The 18,379-nt window shown below is 53.8% G+C and overlaps 1 protein-coding gene across 1 annotated transcript; it reads left to right on the top strand.

Annotated features, from left to right (window-relative positions):
* Positions 1–1,716: 1,716 nt before the first annotated feature.
* TRPV6 (transient receptor potential cation channel subfamily V member 6) lies at positions 1,717–18,256 on the top strand. Its single transcript, XM_062197721.1, has 15 exons — positions 1,717–1,859; positions 11,725–11,822; positions 11,917–12,039; positions 12,391–12,528; positions 12,826–12,924; positions 13,061–13,236; positions 13,679–13,825; positions 13,906–14,118; positions 14,404–14,490; positions 14,586–14,662; positions 14,907–15,072; positions 15,822–15,888; positions 16,228–16,496; positions 17,543–17,649; positions 17,974–18,256. Exons 1-15 carry the CDS (start codon positions 1,732–1,734, stop codon positions 18,254–18,256), a joined length of 2,178 nt encoding a protein of 725 aa, XP_062053705.1. The 5' UTR covers positions 1,717–1,731.
* Positions 18,257–18,379: the final 123 nt, after the last annotated feature.

Genomic DNA, 18,379 nt, shown 5'->3' with positions numbered 1-18,379 from the left:
TTTGAAATGTCTTTGCGATCAGGTACCACATTCACCACGTACCATAGACACATGTACACATACCAGTTACACCGTAAACCTGCCCCATACACACCACACTTGCACACAAGCACACAGATCACACACAACATGCATATACCTCACATACATCCCACCCACACCATACACACCCTCGTCAACACTCCTTCAGACAGGACAAAACAGCCTGAAGCTCGCGACTGGCCCCCTCTCTGGGGACTCTACCGCCAGGCCCCTGGCCAGGGCCACCCAGTCCCTGGCTTGCAGGGGGACATTGGGTGAGCCACAGCCTCCGTTTCTTCCAAATGGGAAAGTTAAACGGAAGGATTCCCACGGTGGCTCCAGCAAGCTTGCCCAGAGCTGTGCTTTGTGTGTGTCTCTCCCATGTGCCTGCGCCTGTCAGCTCTCTTCAGTGCAGCCTGTCATTGGGGGGGGGGGGGGCGGAGGGAGGAGGTGGGCTGGGTGGCAGAGTGGGTCTGAGTCTTGCCCCTGCCACTTCTGTGGCCTCAGGTGCTTTGCTTTGGTTTTCTTGCTGGGTAGGATGGGACCACAATACCTGCCTCACAGCTTCTCCCAGGGTTATGAGCGCACACTCAGTTAAAGGGCCCCCTGCACAGCAGCAGGTGAGTAAGCCTGCCTCTGCTGAAAGGCTGCTGATAAAATGCCTGCAGAGTTTGGGGCATATTCTTTCTGAAAAAGCTCTGTGTATTTGAAGTTTTAAGTTAACTGCATTGTGTCTGGTACCCCACTACATAGGCAGGTATATGGTTTTGGGCTGGGGTCTCTAGGCCCCAAAGCAGGGGCTTCCACAGTTAAATTTTGTGCCCTGAGTAGGGAGCTCAAAGGGAATTTTCCAACTTTAAAGGACTGTAAAATAAGCAAAAACCAAATAAGGATGCACATCAGAGGTGGCGTTTGACTTGCAAAGCCAAGTCTTTACATTGACCACCTGGAGGAGGGGACTTGGTGGGAACAGAGAACCCAGGCTATTTGTACTCCTGTTCCGGTCCAGGCAAGAATTAAAACTGGAAAAGCAGAGACTTTCAAGTTTCCAGGACCTGAGCAGGGGGAGGTTCTGAAACTGAAGGGGGAGGAGGCAGACAGAAAAGTCACAGTGAGAAAACAGGGACCACTTTGGGGACCCTCCATCCCGGGAGTGGACCTGCTCTGACTCCTCCCCCTCCCTGCTCACTGCCTTGAGTCTGACCTATTTGGGCCCTTCCAGAAAAGGTCACAGGCTGTCCCAAAGTCCAGGGGAGAGTGCTGTAATCTCTTTGAAGGCCTCTCCTGCAGTGACTGGCCTTGGGGCAGGAAGAGAGACCTGGGTGGAGGAAGAGTTGGAGTTGACGTAAGCCACCCCTCCACCACCAGTTGGCCGGTCTGTAGGGCCTGTCTCTTTAAATCTCAGGTAATTTGGGAGGAGAGAGGGAGTGTCCCTACAGCTCCTGCTCACTCCCAGCTGGAGCTCCGGAGGGACAGGACTAGCCCAGCGGGGCCCTGGCCCTGCCAAGTGTAACAGAATCAGAGCCCTCTCCAGCGCGACTGGAGAGGCCACAGGCAGACTCGCAGGGCCTGGCGCGGAAGTAGGAGGACACGGGGCCTCTACAGCGAGAGGGCACGTCAGCCCTTGGGGGGACTGATGTGGTCCCAAGGCTGAGTTCAGTCAGGGTCTGGCCTTGGCCTCAGCCCCCCAAGGAGCCGGCCCTACACTCCATGGGGTTGTCGCTGCCCAAGGAGAAGGGGCTAATTCTCTGTCTGTGGAGAAAGTTCTGCAGATGGTTCCAGAGACCGGAGTCGTGGGCTCAGAGCCGAGACGAGCAAAACCTGCTGCAGCAGAAGAGGTAAGTCCGCAGGCTTGCACGCCCACCTTCACCCTGCCGGCTTCCTGTCTGCTGGACTGGACAGATGGTGCTCCCAGCTCTGCGCTGGCCCCTGGGGAGCATTTTTTTGTCTCTGGTGTGTTGGCCCGTGGGTCTAGCGCCCCAGGATCCCAGGTGAGAGGAGGGGCGGGGATGCGCACAGGTGCTGGCTGTCTTTACGAGCCCATTCAATTCTGCAAGCCTCTTTGTGAGTACTGCCCCAAGTACAGGTACCTGCCCCAAGTACAGGTACCTGCCCCAAGTACAGGTACCTGTCCTGTACAGGTTACAGAATCCCAGCCCCCCTCCATACACCTCCCCCAAAAGGTGCTGGCAGGGACGGCAACACCTTGTCTCTGCTCCCTGCCCTAGAACAGTCTCAGGCAGAAACCCACAGTATGTGTGTGTAGGCAAGGGGAAATAAACGAATGGTTGAATGAACGACACTGCAAACACAAAACAAGACCGTGCACATAGTCACCACTCCTCATCGCGCAGCGACGGGGCTGTACTGTATGAGAGGCGCTGGGAGAAGCACGAAGAGCGGCCAAACTTGCACCTAGAAAATACGAGTTGGTTCTTATTTTCTGTTGGTGAGAGGTGGCACGGGTACTGGATGCCAAGTGCCGCATGTGCTTAGGACCAGTGCTCACCCACTCTGTCTGGCAGGTTGGGGAGTTTGAGGCTTTGAGCTCTAGGCTCCGAGTTGCTTCCAACCCCTGGAAATGTTCCTAAACACATCTGATGTCCCCTCTGACGGCTGCTTAGAGTGCCAGTTAGGAGCAGGAGAGGAGGAGAGTGCTGGGAGCCCTGCCTGTGGGCTCCTCTCCGTGGTCTCTTGTAGGCTTTCCCACTCAGCTGTGGCCACTGGAAGGACATCCTGCCCTGGGGGACTTTCCTTAAGCAGGCAGATGGAATGTCTGTTCCCAGCGCAAAGCCTCCTGTTTTCGTGTCTGTGAGCTCAGAAGGCGGGGGCCTGCCGTACACCGAGCCGGGGGCTGCCAGGGACCCAGAGTTTGCTCTTTGCTTAAGGATTCCGGGCTGTGCTACTGCTTTGAGTTGGGGCTTCATGTCTCACACCGGTCACCCACTTATCTCCCCCCAGGCCTGGGAGAGTGGGTGCTGGGGTGCATGTCTGACTGATGACATCTTGGAGAAATAGAATGGCATTGTTGTTTGAGTCGAGGTCGTCACTGATCCCACACATCCTCTTCCCACTCTTGGGACCATGGGGCTGGGGGCACCAGGCACAGAGCACAGACAGGCCTGGGGGTTTGGAAGGGCGGGAGGAGGTTCCCTGTGGGTTGCTGGAGGGGGCGGGCAGAGTGAAGACTGAGCCTGGAGCAGGCATCCACAGGTCCTGTCTGCCCCCGTGTCTTCCCCAGCCTATCCATGGGGGCCCTCTGCAGCCTTGGGCTAGGAAGGCCTGATGCCCCCCCCCACTCCCCGCTCTCCCCATCTGCTCCCACATTCCGGAAGCCTCTTCGTCCTGGTGCCTGGAGTGTTGGCTCCTCTTTGGGTGGGTCTTTCCCAGAGGATGCTGACAATGCCTGGGAGGGGAGTTTCCCAGTCAGACAAAGGGAAGGCACTCAGACAACCACACAGGTGTGGGGTGCCCCTGTACATAGGGACAATGCAGACTGTGAGGAGCTGGTGCAGAGCTGGTTACCATCAGCTGCCTTGTCCCGGATAATCCCAACAACAGCTCCCTGTGGGAGGAAGCTCGTGTTATCCCCACAGGAGCTGGGCAGGCCCCGAGCCCCAGTGCAAGTAAATCCGTGCTATGGGGGATGCAGCGGAGGGCTTTGCAGTGGGGTTGGGTGGGACTCCAGGAGCGGAGGTTGGAGAAGGAAAGGCTTTCGGGTCTCTCCAGCATGTCGGGGAACCCCACATCCCTCTCCACGGCAGACTTCTCTTGGGGCTCAGTCGTGCAGCCTCCACTGCTTAAGCGCAGATTGTTGAGCTCCAAGCCGTACTTCAACCGTCTCCTGGTCCTCCCAGATCGTCTCTCCCTCGGGCTTGTGTTCTCCCTTCCTGCTGGTCAATGCAACAGGACACGCCTCTAGGTTTTCAGAAATGAGCATGACAGACCTGCGGCGCTCCAGGAGCTCCCATTCTGCGGGCCAAAACCCACCAATACGCATTGCACATGCAGTTGCTCCTCTGACACAACCCACCACGGATGGAAATGCTGAACAATAAGCATTTGCTTTTTTTGGACATGGACAATGCAGTTAGGCCTGTGATGGCCGTGTCTGTACTGAACATGTGTGCCTTTTTCTTCTTCTTGTGATTCCCTAAAAATATAGTGTAGCAATGGTTCGCATAACATTGACGTTGTAGTAGGTATTATAGTAATCTAGAGGTGGTCTAAAGTTGGCAGGAGGATGTGTGTGGGTTGGATGCAAATGACCTTTTATATGCAGAACTTTTGCTTGTGGATTTTGGTATCCCTGGGGCAGGGGAGTGGGGGGTGGGTGTGGTCCTGATATCACACACAGATATCTGGGTGACTTTTTAAAAAAATTTATTGTCTTTTAAGATTTATTTATTTATTTGAGAGGTAGAGTCACAGACACAGAGAGGGAGAAACGGCTGGTTAACTCCCCAGATGGCCACAATGGCCAGGGCTGACCCAGGCCAAAAGCTAGGAGCCAGGAGCTTCATCTGTGTCTCCCACGTGGGTGCAGGGGCCCAAACAGTTGGGCCATCCTCCACTGATTTTCCCAGGCCATCAGCAGGGAGCTGGATCAGAAGTGGAGCAGCCGGGATACAAACCGGTGCCCATATGGAATGTTGCTACCTCAGGCGGCGGCCTATCCCACTGCGGCACAGCGCCAGCCCCAGAGGGTGACGTTTCTGAGCTAAAGGTAACTGCATCGAATGTCACAAGGTTATCGACCAGTGTTATGGGAGCATAGAGGAGGAAGCCCTGGCATCTGACTTTTGGCTGGTGTGAAGTTGGAGGGACAGCTTCAAAAACCTGACTCCCCCAGCTCCGCCTCTCCCAAGCTGGCACTTTCTCTCCCCAGGGACAGTTTGGAGAGGAGGCGCACGTGCTGGAGATACTCCTGTGGTTAGGGAGATAACTGTCTGAATGCCTATGAATGTAAGAGTGTAAGAGTGTTAAAAATAAGCCCTGGGACTCTCCATCTCAGGAAACCACACACACACACACACACACACACACGCATCACCACCTCTACACACACGGGTCTCCTTACGTGCATAAAAGGAGTTGCAGCAGTTAGGAAGACCGCGGCTAACAGTCACTTTCCCTGGGGCTTTAGCTTCCTCATCCACTCACCAGGAACCTGAGCTGGAAGGAGGTGGAGGGAGGTGACCCATAGTACCGATGTCTGTCTCCTCCCCACACATGACTGATCCCTCAGCACAGCCCTGGAGTCTGTCCCCCACCCCCGAGAAAAATCAGGAGGAGCCACAAAACAAGAAGAACCACATAATTGAGATGCGAGAGCCTGGGGCAGTGTTCTTGGCCCGGCATTGTGCCTTTAACTCTGCAATCTTCTGGCGATCATTCGGCCGGCCCCTGCTACCCTAGGTTCCTTTTCTGAAAAATGGGAGGCCTGCTCTGCCCACGGGACAGGGCTGTGAGGAGCAACAGGGATCACAAGAGAGAAGCTGCTTTGGAAAATAAAAAGCACATTGGCAAATCAGGGGCTGGCGCTGTGGTGCAGAGGCTCGAGCCGCGGTATGCAGCGCTGTATCCCATATGGGTGCTGGTTCGTGTCCCGGCTGTTCCAGTTCTGATCCAGTTCCCTGCTAGTGTGCTTGGGAAAGCAGCAGAAGATGGCCCAAGTGTTTGGGCCCCTGTCACACACACGGGAGACCCAGATGAAGTTCCTGGTTCCTGGCTTTGGTCCAGCCCAGCCCTGGCCGTTGCAGCCTGCAGATGGAAACTCTCTTTCTCTGTGGCTCTCTTTGTCACTCTGCTTTTCAAATAAAATATCAATCTTTAAAAATCAACCAGTTACAAGGCAACTGCCAGTGATTCTGGAGTTTGGAGAGGCTGTGAACTCTCCTACAGACATGTACCCACTGAGGAATGTGTGTTCCAAGTGTACCACTCCCAACCCCACCCACAGAGCACACTGGGCTGAGACTTGGGGAGAAACCAGCAGGACCCATGCGTGCCCGTGGACCCCTTGTGTCTTCTCTAACTCTTCTTCCAAGCCTGGGGACCAGAGCGTGGGGAGGGAGAAGTGGCAAACAGGACACTCGTCAAGGCTAGGCCCCCCCGCTTCCTTGACCAAGTCACTCCAGAGCTCCAGGCCGCTTTCTCTGTTGCATGCACAGGTTAGACTTGCTAGCCCTAAAATTCATATTTGAACTTTCCTAAAGACTCTTTTGATCCTGCCTTGTTCCCCAGCAACCAAAACGTAACCGGGCTCTCACACGTGGCACACACAGGCAAACACATCCCTGAGAACCCGGGGAGCAGAGGAGGGGTGGGGTGCAGGGAACAGAGAGAAGGCAAATCAGGGACCGTGAGGGGGAGATCACCGATCCATTAACTCAACCAGCGATGTGCTGGGTTCCGGGCCAGGAAGCCCACAGTTGGATTTCCACCGGCTGAATATGGAACTCAGCTGTTCAATTTTATAATTGCCCAGGAAAATAAAAATTGTAGATCCCAGAAAGACCTTTCATATTGTTATAATTTCAGATTTGCTCCCTAATTTCTTCTTGCTACTTAATCAGCAGGAACTTAAGTCTTCATCTCTGCTTCTCCTTTGTTGAGTCTTTAATGATCTGTTAGAAAACAATTTTATGTATAGGGAATTTCTAATTCTTGTTCATGTGAAGAATCCTTTTTCTAAAGTGAATTATGAATAATTGCTCCCCTAAGTCTGGGTTTCTCCACCTTGGCATGACTGACGTTTCCGCAGGTACATTCTTAGTAATGGGGGGGGCTGTGCTGGGTGTGATGTTAGTGGTGCCACTGCCCTCCACCCACCAGATGCCAACAGCACCTGCCCTGTCACCCCCGAACTGGGACCTAAACTCCTGTTAGGGGCTGCTGTTGACAAAGCACTCTGGCCCCAAGCACAAGCCTCTCTGGATAACTACTCTTTGAACCCTCTTTGTGGAGCCGGAGGATAGTCTGCTGGTTGGGGGGTGGGGGAGCAGTCTGCTTTACTGCTAAGTGAGCTAGAGCTTTCTCTTCTGTCCCCTTGTGGTTCCGTCATGTATTGCAAGTCATAACTGATACCCTAGGGACCCATTCCATAACCCAACCCTCATTTTCTGGATTCTGGAGTTTGCAACCAGAGGAAACCTTGTAGAACTGAGTCATAAGCTGGTACTTGGCCCATGATGCAATCCGACTGTACCACCAGATAAAATACAAACACCAATTTAATCTGGATTTCCCATAATGAGTAAGTTGTTAGTATGTCTCAAATATTGCATGGGGTATACTAACACTATGAAAAAGCTTATGTCTCTAAAATGCACATTTACCTGGGCATCTTGTGATTTTACTTGGCAAATCTGGAAAGCCTGGGTCTGACACTAGATCTGTGTCCTCTGCAGGCCCAGGGCATCAGCAGAGGCAAGGCAAGGAACACACAGAGAATGGAGGTGTGCGGGGGGTATGCGTGGGTTCAGAGTGGGTTAGGCCTAGAAGGGAAATCTTTGGTGACCTATTGTAAAGCAAGAGATACGTACACAGTGCTGAAACAAAAGTAAGACCAAAGCAAAGACTTACATTTCCTGGAGTGTGTGTGTGTTGTGAGGTGTGTGTTGTCTGTGTGTGGTGTATAGCGTGAGTGTGATGTGTGTGTTCTTTGAGTGAGTGTGGTACGTTTGTGGTTTTTGTGAGTGTGGTGTGTGTGGTATATATGTTGTGTGTGTGTGTTGTATGTGTGTGGTGTGTTTGAGTATATGGTGTGGGTTGTATGATTGTGGCGTGTGTTGTATGTGTGTTTTATGTGTGTGGTGTATGATATGGTGTGTGTTGTGTGATTGTGGTGTGTGTTGTATGTGTGGTATGTGTGTTCTGTGTGATTGTGGCATGTGTTGTATGTGTGTTCTATGTGTGTGGTATGAGTATGATGTGGTGTGTGTTGTGTGAGTATATTGTGTGTGGTGTGTGTATGATATGGTGTGTGTTGTATGTGTGTGGTGTGAGTATGATATGGTGTGTGTTGTGTGAATATATTGTGTGTGGTATGTGTATGATATGGTGTGTGTTGTGTGAGTATATTGTGTGTGGTGTGTGTATGATATAGTGTGTGTTGTGTGGGTGTATTGTGTGTGGTATGTGTATGATATGGTGTGTGTTGTATGTGTGTTCTGTGTGTGTGGTGTGTGTTTGTGTGTGATTGTGGTGTGTGTTGTATGTGTGGTATGTGTGTTCTGTGTGTGTGGTGTGTGTTTGTGTGTGATTGTGGTGTGTGTTGTATGTGTGGTATGTGTGTTCTGTGTGTGTGGTGTATAATATGGTGTGTGTTGTGTGGGTGTATTGTGTGTGGTATGTGTATGATACGGTGTGTGTTGGGTGTGTGTGTGTGGTGTGTGTGTGGTTGTGGTGTGTGTTGTATGTGTGGTATGTGTGTTCTATGTGTGTGCTGTGAGTATGATGTGGTGTGTGTTGTGTGGGTATATTGAGTGTGGTGTGTGTATGATATGGTGTGTGTTGTGTGTGATTGTGGCGTGTGTTGTATGTGTGTTCTGAGTATGATGTGGTGTGTGTTGTGTGGGTGTATTGTGTGTGGTGTGTGTATGATACGGTGTGTGTTGTATGTGTGTTCTGTGTGTGTGGTGTGAGTATGATATGGTGTGTGTTGTATGTGTGGTATGTGTGTTCTGTGTGTGTTGTGTGGGTATATTGTGTGTGGTGTGTGTATGATACGGTGTGTGTTGGGTGTGATTGTGGTGTGTGTTGTATGTGTGGTATGTGTGTTCTGTGTGTGTGCTGTGAGTATGATGTGGTGTGTGTTGTGTGGGTATATTGAGTGTGGTGTGTGTATGATACGGTGTGTGTGTTGTGTGTGTTGTGTGTGTGTGTGTTGGGAAAGCTTTGCCTCCCCCCGCCCCCGTCCTAGGGCCAGCCCTACAAGCTCTGTTAGGAGGGTTCGGGCAATTGTAGAAGCGGTGGTGGTGAAGAGGGTGCAGGACACTTGTTTTGCAGCTGTGTTTGCATGCCGTGCATACTGTTTTCACTTAGATTATACGTTTGCTCAGCGTTGTCTTGGAGAGTGGCTGATGGAGATAATACGGAGAGGCAGGAAAGCCAAACCACCCCACTGCCCTGCTGCTGACTCGCTTGCCCCATGGCCAGCAGGAGTGAGACTCAGTCCCATGTGAGGTGTGCAAGCGTGCTTCAAAACATTTGTGCAAAAACAGAATTTAAAAAATGAGTTTATTTTGGTGCCAAAAATTTTTGCTGAAAACCAATGTTTTTGTAATACATGGAAAAATGTGATGGAAAAAGGTTGCCTGTATTTCAAAATTTGTTACACCAAAATAAACTCATACTTTTAATTCCATTTCTTTCCATGAGCTATTAGGAGTCCCCTGGTGTCCATCAGTATGGGTGTTCAACGCAGACAATGAACAAGCACTGGGGTGGGGGTTGCGTTCTTGGAGGAAGGATCCCTGTGGGCACAGGCGTAGGGTGTGCACTGCAGGGCTGAGGCATGTGGCCAGACCGAGAGGCTGGTGGAAGCAGTGTGTGGGAAGAACAAGGGACGTAAAGAACCTCTGTGTGCCTCTCCTGGGGTATTGCAGGGCCCTGGGACTTGTGTGAGCTGTAGTTGCATTTGCCTCTTAGAGGAATTATCTTGGCAGCATCCAGAAGGGTGGGCTGGGGGTGGATGGGGTGCAGGGAAAACAGTTAGGGGAACACTTTGATAGCGCTGGGCTAGGGAACAAAGACATGATGGAAAAGCAAAGGACTGAATGCAGAGGGAACTCCACTCATTGGGTTAACAAAGGCTGCTGGTGAGACCTGCAGGGGAGGGTGGGCTGTATTTGGAGGGATGTGCGGCTCACTTTTCCCCTGATCACACTCCCACCCCAGGTCTTGCAGTGTATTTCTCGCCGCTGCCAGCATTTTCAGGAGCTCAGAAGGGTGTGAGACCCCGTCTGTGACTTCTTGTGTGTCACATAATTGGCCATCTATGGGTAAATAGGGTTATTTCATCCACTCCCGTAGCAAGACCAAATGGCTCCAGACTGAGAGAGAAAATTGGACCAAAGTGAACCAAGTGTCTTAAGATAAATTCTGATTTTAAGAGAGATTTTTAGTTCATTGTAAGATGATTTGGGAGTCAGAGAAGAAGAGCAGCAGGTAATAAGTAAGGGGAGACTATAATCTGACTTAGGGACCAGCTATTAACAAAAAGGATCTATGAATCCAAAACAAAATAAACCCAAGAAGGTCAGAAGGTAGAACAGAGGCACTCACAGCCACACAAATTTCAATGGACGAATCATCTCGTTGGATTTCCCGGTTTCTCTGCACCTGTCACTGTGGACCATAATTTATATCTCCAAGGTGCTAATAGCTGAAATAACAAGGCATTTATGGCCCTCGACATAGCTGCTCTGAGCACGATGGAGAACATTGTTTCTCAGAATTGAATGTGCACTGCTCGAAAATGGACACTCCCCAGCTTGCTCTGATTTATTATCTCAGGTGTTCCACATGCAGGAACCACACTGTGGCGACTGGCTTGAGCAATGCTTCCCAAACATGAGTATGCCTGCATTTTCCGCAAGTGTCCATGTGATGCCAATGACCCATTAAGTCATAAGTGTTCAATTTAGTGCCTATTCCAAATTTCCGTAAGTGTATAATTACTGCTCAGTTGAAGTCTTTATAGGTACCCTGCATATAGGAAGATGGGGCATAATGTGTGAAGAAGGAAGACTGTAGAGATTAAGATGTGAGAAGGAGGGAGAGAGGGGGAGAGAGGGAGGGAGAGAGGGGGAGGGAGAGGGGGAGAGGGGGAGAGGGGGAGGGGGAGAGGGGGAGAGGGGGAGAGGGAGAGAGGGAGAGAGGGGGAGAGGGGGAGGGGGAGAGGGGGAGAGGGGGAGAGGGAGAGAGGGAGAGAGGGGGAGGGGGAGAGGGGGAGAGGGGGAGAGGGAGAGAGGGAGAGAGGGGGAGGGGGAGAGGGGGAGGGGGAGAGGGGGAGGGAGCGGAGATTGGGAACCAGAATGAATGAGCACCCAGGTGATAGAGGAGCCTAGAGCCAGGCCTCCAGACTTTTTCTCATGGGCCACTGTTGTTTCTGAGTGAGCCCTAAAGCTGTCAGTGGAAAGAAAGTTCCAGGATCCAAGGGTTTGCTGAGAAGGCGGGATAGGCAGAGCATCACGCAACAGGAGAAAACCTGCTCACCTCCGCATATTGACTTCCTTTACAAACATGAGGGAGGAATTCCTTGCACACCCAGTTCATGCAAAACAAGGCTTATCCTGTAGGGCAATCTCAGGGCACCTGGTGAGGATTGAGCAGGGCCACTCCAGAGGTAAACTGGTCTGCAGGCGAATGCATGCCGAAGTAAAACCCCACCCGTCCTCACCTGACACGCACAGATAGCCCATTCACACACTGTCTGCTCTGGTCCCAGCACCCGGGGGTCAGGAAACCAGGCACTGGCAGTCTCCTCCAACACAGGCGAAATGAGCAGGCACTGTGTGTTACCTCTCAGCAGAAGAGAGAGCTAGCGACCTTTGCGCTGCAGAGGCCTTGCCTGCCTGGATCAGGGACCACAAGGCCCACCGGAGATTAAGGCACACGTGGTGCAAAGCCACCACCTTTCGTTCTGTTAATGAGACTGCTCACTATTGCTGCCTTCCCCATCCCGTTCTCTGTCAGGATCTGGGAGTCTCCTCTCCTTCTAGCTGCCAAAGAGAACAACGTGCAGGCTCTGAACAAGCTGCTCAAGTATGATTCCTGTGAGGTGCACCAGAGAGGTAAGGAGAACGGTACCCAGATCACATGGGGCTCCCAGGGCTTGGGATCCTGCTGGTCCACAGAAGCCATGACCCTTCTCTCTATAAATGCCAGGAGCCCTGGGGGAGACGGCACTGCACATCGCGGCCCTCTACGACAACCTGGAGGCCGCCATGGTGCTGATGGAGGCCGCCCCAGATCTGGTCTTTGAGCCCATGACATCTGAGCTATATGAAGGTGAGAGCCAGGGATGGAGAGAAGGGGTGGCCTGTTGGCAATTTCAAGCCATCCCTATGGGACACAGCTTGAGGGAAATGAAGAGCAGATCGGCGCCTCTGTACACTTGATTCCATCTCTGGAAGTCCTCCTGCTTCCTTGGCAGTCACAGTTGCCCATCATTGGAACACCTGGCCCCTGCAATGGCAGGGGACAGGCAAAGGCAGCAGCTGGAAACCTGGGGACCCTGAGTGTCCACGGGGTCCTCGCATTCCGTCCCAAGCTGCCCTGCAAATGAGCATGGGTACATGTGGGAGGGACCCCTGAAGGACCCTGCAGACAGACCATGACTGAAAGCTGTCTCTGGGCCAGGTCAGACTGCACTGCACATCGCTGTCATGAACCAGAACGTGAACCTGGTGCGCGCACTGCTTGCTCGTGGGGCCAGCGTCTCTGCCAGAGCCACAGGTGCTGCCTTCCGCCGCAGTCCACACAACCTCATCTACTACGGTGAGAGCCAGGGCTGGGCGGGGAGCAAGGGGAGGTGGGGAGGTGGGCAGGGGCAGAGGGCCGGTAGACTGAGGGGGCCCTGCTCTCAGCTCCATCTGTCATGTAGTAGGAAGGGCTTAAAACCAGAGGCCAATTCCTCCCATGGATCTCTGCACCATCCATCCCTTCCTCTACTTCTGCTGGACAAGGGTCTCTAACCAAGCCTGAGCTGAGATGTAGGGTGCAGGAGGCGGTCACCTGGGGCAGACCAGCCCTCTGTCCTGCACCCTCCTGCCATGTAGCCCTCTGTGTCCCCAGGAGAGCACCCTTTGTCCTTTGCTGCCTGTGTGGGCAGCGAGGAGATCGTGAAGCTGCTCATTGAGCATGGAGCTGACATCCGGGCCCAGGACTCCCTGGGTAAGAGCTGGACAGGCGGTGGCTGGGATGCTGCAAGGGTGTGGGAGTGGGGCGGGAACAGGCTGGCCCCAGGGAGCCGGTGGGGCCACCGGGGACTCAGGCCAGTGTCCACGTGAACCCTCGTGTCCTCCCCCAGGAAACACAGTGCTGCACATCCTCATCCTGCAGTCCAACAAGACCTTTGCCTGCCAGATGTACAACCTGCTGCTGTCCTACGATGGGCACGGTGACCACCTGCAGTCCCTGGAACTCGTGCCCAACCACCAGGGCCTCACTCCCTTCAAGCTGGCAGGGGTGGAGGGCAACACTGTGGTGAGGGCACCCCCAGCCCTGTGCTGGCTCCGTAAGGACGCTCATCATTCTCAGTTGGCCCTGGGAGGAAATGGATGTGAACACACATCCCTGGTGCTCAGGTCCCCTGCTCAGTTCAGTGGGGCCTGCTCTCTCTGTCCCCTGTTCCCTCTCTTGCCCAGTTTCTCTGCCCTGAGTGTTAGTGTAGATCTCAGGTGGGGACCGCATGAAATGCCCAGACCTCCTGACCCCTTCAGCCCTCAGAGCAGGAGCCCTGTGGTCTCTCACTTCCTTTCCCAAGCACTGGCAGGAGTCCTAGGGAGGAAGGGGTCCTGCTGCCCTCCAGAGACTGTGGCTGTTAGCTGCGTTCCCCTCTCCTCTCCAGTGGTGCCGTGCCATCCACGCTCTGTGACTACTGCCTTGACTTACTGCTGCTGACTCACCTCCACGCTGTGCCCCTCAGATGTTCCAGCACCTGATGCAGAAGCGGAAGTACATCCAGTGGACGTACGGGCCGCTGACCTCCACGCTCTATGACCTCACGGAGATCGACTCCTCGGGGGATGAGCAGTCCCTGCTGGAACTTATCGTCACCACCAAGAAGCGGGAGGTACGGGGTCCTCCGAGCAGAGGGGAGCTGGGAGCGCCGCCCGTCGCCTGCAGCTGCCCGTTGTACTCATTCGGCTGCAGGCTCGACACATCCTGGACCAGACGCCAGTGAAGGAGCTGGTGAGCCTCAAGTGGAAGCGGTATGGGCGGCCGTACTTCTGCGTGCTGGGTGCCATCTACCTGCTCTACATCATCTGCTTCACCATGTGCTGCATCTACCGGCCCCTGAAACTCAGGACCAGCAACCGCACCGACCCCCGGGACAACACCCTCTTACAGCAGAAGCTCCTGCAGGTGAGAGCCCGGAGCAGTGATCAGCTGGACGACACTGTGCTCTCTGGTGCTTCTCGGACTGGTGTTGCCTCCCTGGTCCGTTCCCACATCCCTTCCCTCAGCTGCGTCTTAAGCACACGTGTATGTAGACACGCTCTCTGTCTCTCTCCCCTTCTCCTCCTGAGAGTAGTTTGGGAGTACGACAGATGAACAGAATCTGATGGGGCTGGTGGTCCTAGGCACTGGGGGAGGCCAGGCAGGGACCTAGAATCTGAGTGCTTTGACCGTCCCTCCCACCACGCGCAGGAAGCCTACGTGACCTCCCGGGATGACATCCGCCTGGTGGGAGAGCTGGTGACTGTCATCGGGGCCATGGTCATCTTGCTGGTGGAGGTGCGTGCCTGGCACCCAGGGCGAGGCTGTCTGCTCCAGGGAGGGGCCTGTGCCCTGGTCTAGGAATTGCCCGTGTGTCTCTCTGACTTCTCCAGATTCCAGATATCTTCAGGCTAGGGGTCACTCGCTTCTTCGGACATACCATCCTTGGGGGCCCATTCCACGTCCTCATGTAAGTCTCCCTGCTCCCTCGCCTCCATACGTTCCCTCCCAGGACTCCAGTGGGTGGATTTCTGGCCTCTTAGAGGACCTTACCTCCAGAGGTCCCTCTCCAGTGATGCGCGTGAGCCCCTGCTTGTTGAATGTCTGAAGGCTGCGTCTGCATGTGGGGTGCCAGCCCAGTGACGCGCCTGCTGTCAGGCTCCAGGGTGACCCCGGCCCGCCTCTCACCACCCCGCTTCCTGCTCTCCCCTCAGCATCACCTATGCCTTCATGGTGTTGATGACCATGGTCATGCGGCTCACCAATACAGACGGGGAGGTGGTGCCCATGTCCTTTGCCCTGGTGCTGGGCTGGTGCAATGTCATGTATTTTGCCCGAGGATTCCAGATGCTAGGCCCCTTCACCATCATGATCCAGAAGGTCAGTGCCTCCTCTCTAGCTTCCTAGAACTAAGTCCTAACCAAGGACCGAGTATTTCTTTTTCTTTTCTTTTTTTTTTTTTAAGATGTATTAATTTACTTGAAAGGCAAGGCACAAAGAGGAAGACACACACATACACACACACCAACAAAGAGAGGGGAAGAGAGAGAGAGAGAGAGAGAGAGAGAGAGAGATCTTCCATCTGCAGATTCACTCCCCAAATGGCCACAATGGCCAGAGCTGGGCCTGGTCAAAGCCAGGAGCCTGGAGCTTCATCCAGGTCTCCCACTCAGGTGTAGGGGCCCAAGTACTCAGGCCATCCTCCACTGCTTTTCCCAGGCCATTAGCAGGGAGCTGGGTCAGAAGTGGAGCAGCTGGGGTTTGAACTGGCACCCATATGGGACGCCAGCATCATAGGCAGTGGCTTCACCTGTTATGCCACAGTCCTGGCTCCATGTATTTCTATAAAATGTTTCTACATTGTCACTGTTTCAGGCGTTGTGAGGCATGTGTGTTTTTTTTTAAATCACGTTTTCTGCTTCTTTTTGATTTTTAAACAATCTTTGAAGGTAAAGTAGAAACTACGGCCATATCAAAACAGGCAGGCAGACTTGACCTGCAGGCCATAGCTAGCCAAGCCCTGTCCTGGAGGGTGGATTTGTTAGACCTATCGCGGTTAGGCCTGTTGGCACTGGATGGGACAATTGCTCAGGGAATGTGTGGTGTTCTCTCTGCCTCCTCCACTCTAGATGATTTTTGGTGACCTCATGAGATTCTGCTGGCTGATGGCTGTGGTCATCTTGGGCTTTGCTTCAGGTAAATTACCGGTCCATGGGCAGGGGTTGGTGGCAGAGGAGGGAAGGGTCCGGGTGACTGGAGAGTGTAGAAGGCCTCTGGCTAAGCGAGGGGGAGAGGGAGGCAATGGGATGTCCCTCCGAGGTGAGGGACAACCAGCAGTGTTAGGGAGAGACGGCTCTTGGGATCAGGAGGCGGGACCTGTAGAAAGGGAGCATAGGAATCTGGAGTGTGGAGTGTTGAGAGGGCTGGCATGGTGAGCTAGAGACAAGGGCACAGGACTAATGCGTAGCAGGGAGCTGGCGGGGGGCTGGTCACCGCATGCTTGCCGTATAACTCTCACTCCCTTGGGTGGAGCAGCCTTCTACATCATCTTCCAGACGCAGGACCCGGATGAGCTGGGCCATTTCTACAGTTACCCCATGGCACTGTTCAGCACCTTCGAGCTGTTCCTCACCATCATCGACGGCCCCGCCAACTACAGTGTGGACCTGCCCTTCATGTACTGCATCACCTACGCCGCCTTCGGCATCATCGCCACACTGCTCATGCTCAACCTGCTCATCGCCATGATGGGCGACACTCACTGGCGGGTGGCCCACGAGCGCGATGAGCTCTGGAGGGCCCAGGTGAGCCCCCTGGTGGCTGGCGGGGTTCCTGCAAGCCATTCCCTTCCCACCCCAGACTGTCTAAGCTCAGAAAGAGGTAGGATGTTTTGACCCTACTTGTTTGGACAGTTACTGTACTGTATGCAGACGTAATGCAAATGTATGGAAGAACTGGATTAGGAACACCACCGAAGAGTACTGGAATCCCTGGGAGAATTCCTCACAGTTTTCTCAACAATTAGAACCTCTGCCTTTTCGAGAATAGACAACAAGAAATAAATCTAAGGGTGGTAAAACTTCCTTCAGTGAATTTTGTTCCCAAATAAAAACTGGAGTATCAAGTCTCCTTGACAATAGTGAAATCTGCAAAATTTGACCCAGAAAAACGGGACGTGTTAAAAATAATGTCACAAAAACTTCCTACGGTAGCAGGAGCTATCTTCAGGCACAGCACCAGGGTGGGGATAAAAGACAATGAGATGAATCAAATCCTCATTTAAAAATATACTTAGAAAATAATTTATCTCAACAAAAATAATTCCAGCAAAATAAAAATGGAATTTCCCCAAACTGGAAGGCATTGAAGTGTGGTGGGTAGAAAATACAGCAGAGAAGCTAAGCTGGCAACGTGGGGTTGGCTCAGGAAAGTATTTTTCCCAAGAAAATGTACTGAGATCAGGTCTCTCAGTAGGATGTTTGTATCTGTAAGCGACTTGTAGGTCTGGAGTCAGCATGCCCTGGGGCCTCAAAGACCGTTTCTGTTTGCTTTGCCCTCCTCCCAGCTCTCCTTGCAGCAATCTGCCTCCTGCATCCTGCCTGGCTTGGCCATGGGTGCCAAGTCACCGGGTGAAGACTTGTGGGCTCAAGTCCCATCGAGTCTTTCCTACAAGGAGGCTTAACAAAGGTCACAGCACCTCCCCAGGCCAGGAGTGTGGTTCATCACCTCAGAGGCCCAGGGGCTCCCGGCATCCTCCCTTCCCTTTGTCCCCTCTTCTCAGGCTACTCGATTCCTTTCTCAGTCTGTGCCCGGCCTCAAAGCTCACTGCCCTGTCCTTCCCCACCTGCAGGTTGTGGCCACCACTGTGATGCTGGAGCGGAAGTTGCCTCGTTGCCTGTGGCCTCGCTCTGGGATCTGTGGACGCAAGTACGGCCTGGGGGACCGCTGGTTCCTGCGGTGAGTGACAGTGTGGGGGTGGGCATCCCCTGAGCTGTCCTGTTGGCACTCTCACTTTGCTCAACCTTCCGCTCCCAGGGACCCTGCGGCTTGGCCTCCTTGCCTGAGCTGTGGCTGCTGGGCTTGAGCCCCTCTGAGCGTCCTCAGGGCAGTAGGCCCAGAGCCTGCGGCTTGCGGAGGCCTGGCTGCCTGCCGGTGGACTGGAACCCCTTGTGCCGTGCTAGCTGCAGGGAAGCGAAACAGCTCACACCAGTGGCTGGGGTGGGGACACAGGACACGAGCACTCTCTTAGCCCTGCTCTTCAATGCCTGCCGTGTCCTACAGGGTGGAAGACAGGCAGGATCTCAACCGGCATCGGATCCGGCGCTATGCGCAGGCCTTCAACAGCCTGGGCTTCGATGACTTGGACAAAGACTTGGAGGAAAAACCGGAGCTGCGCCACCCGCTGGGCCCCCGCCAGCCCTTCCCTAGGTCCTCGTTGTCTCGAAGCGCATCCCGCAGCAGCATGAACTGGGAGAAACTCCGCCAAGGGGCCCTAAGGAGAGACCTGCGGGGGGTGATCAACCGGGCTCTGGAAGATGAGGAAGGCTGGGAATACCAGATCTGAGCACAGCACATCCCGGAGGCCGGGTCTCCCAGGGCCAGCGAGAAAAGGAGAGGAGCAAGACCTCCCAGGGCGGCCCGCTGGGGGTGGCTGCCGCCCGCCCTCTCCACCGAGGCTGCGGTGCAC

Source organism: Lepus europaeus, chromosome 1, assembly GCF_033115175.1.
Source record: "Lepus europaeus isolate LE1 chromosome 1, mLepTim1.pri, whole genome shotgun sequence".
NCBI classification, from domain to species: Eukaryota; Metazoa; Chordata; class Mammalia; order Lagomorpha; family Leporidae; genus Lepus; species Lepus europaeus.
Note: the sequence above shows the minus strand (reverse complement) of the source record. Positions and strands in the feature narration are given on the sequence as shown.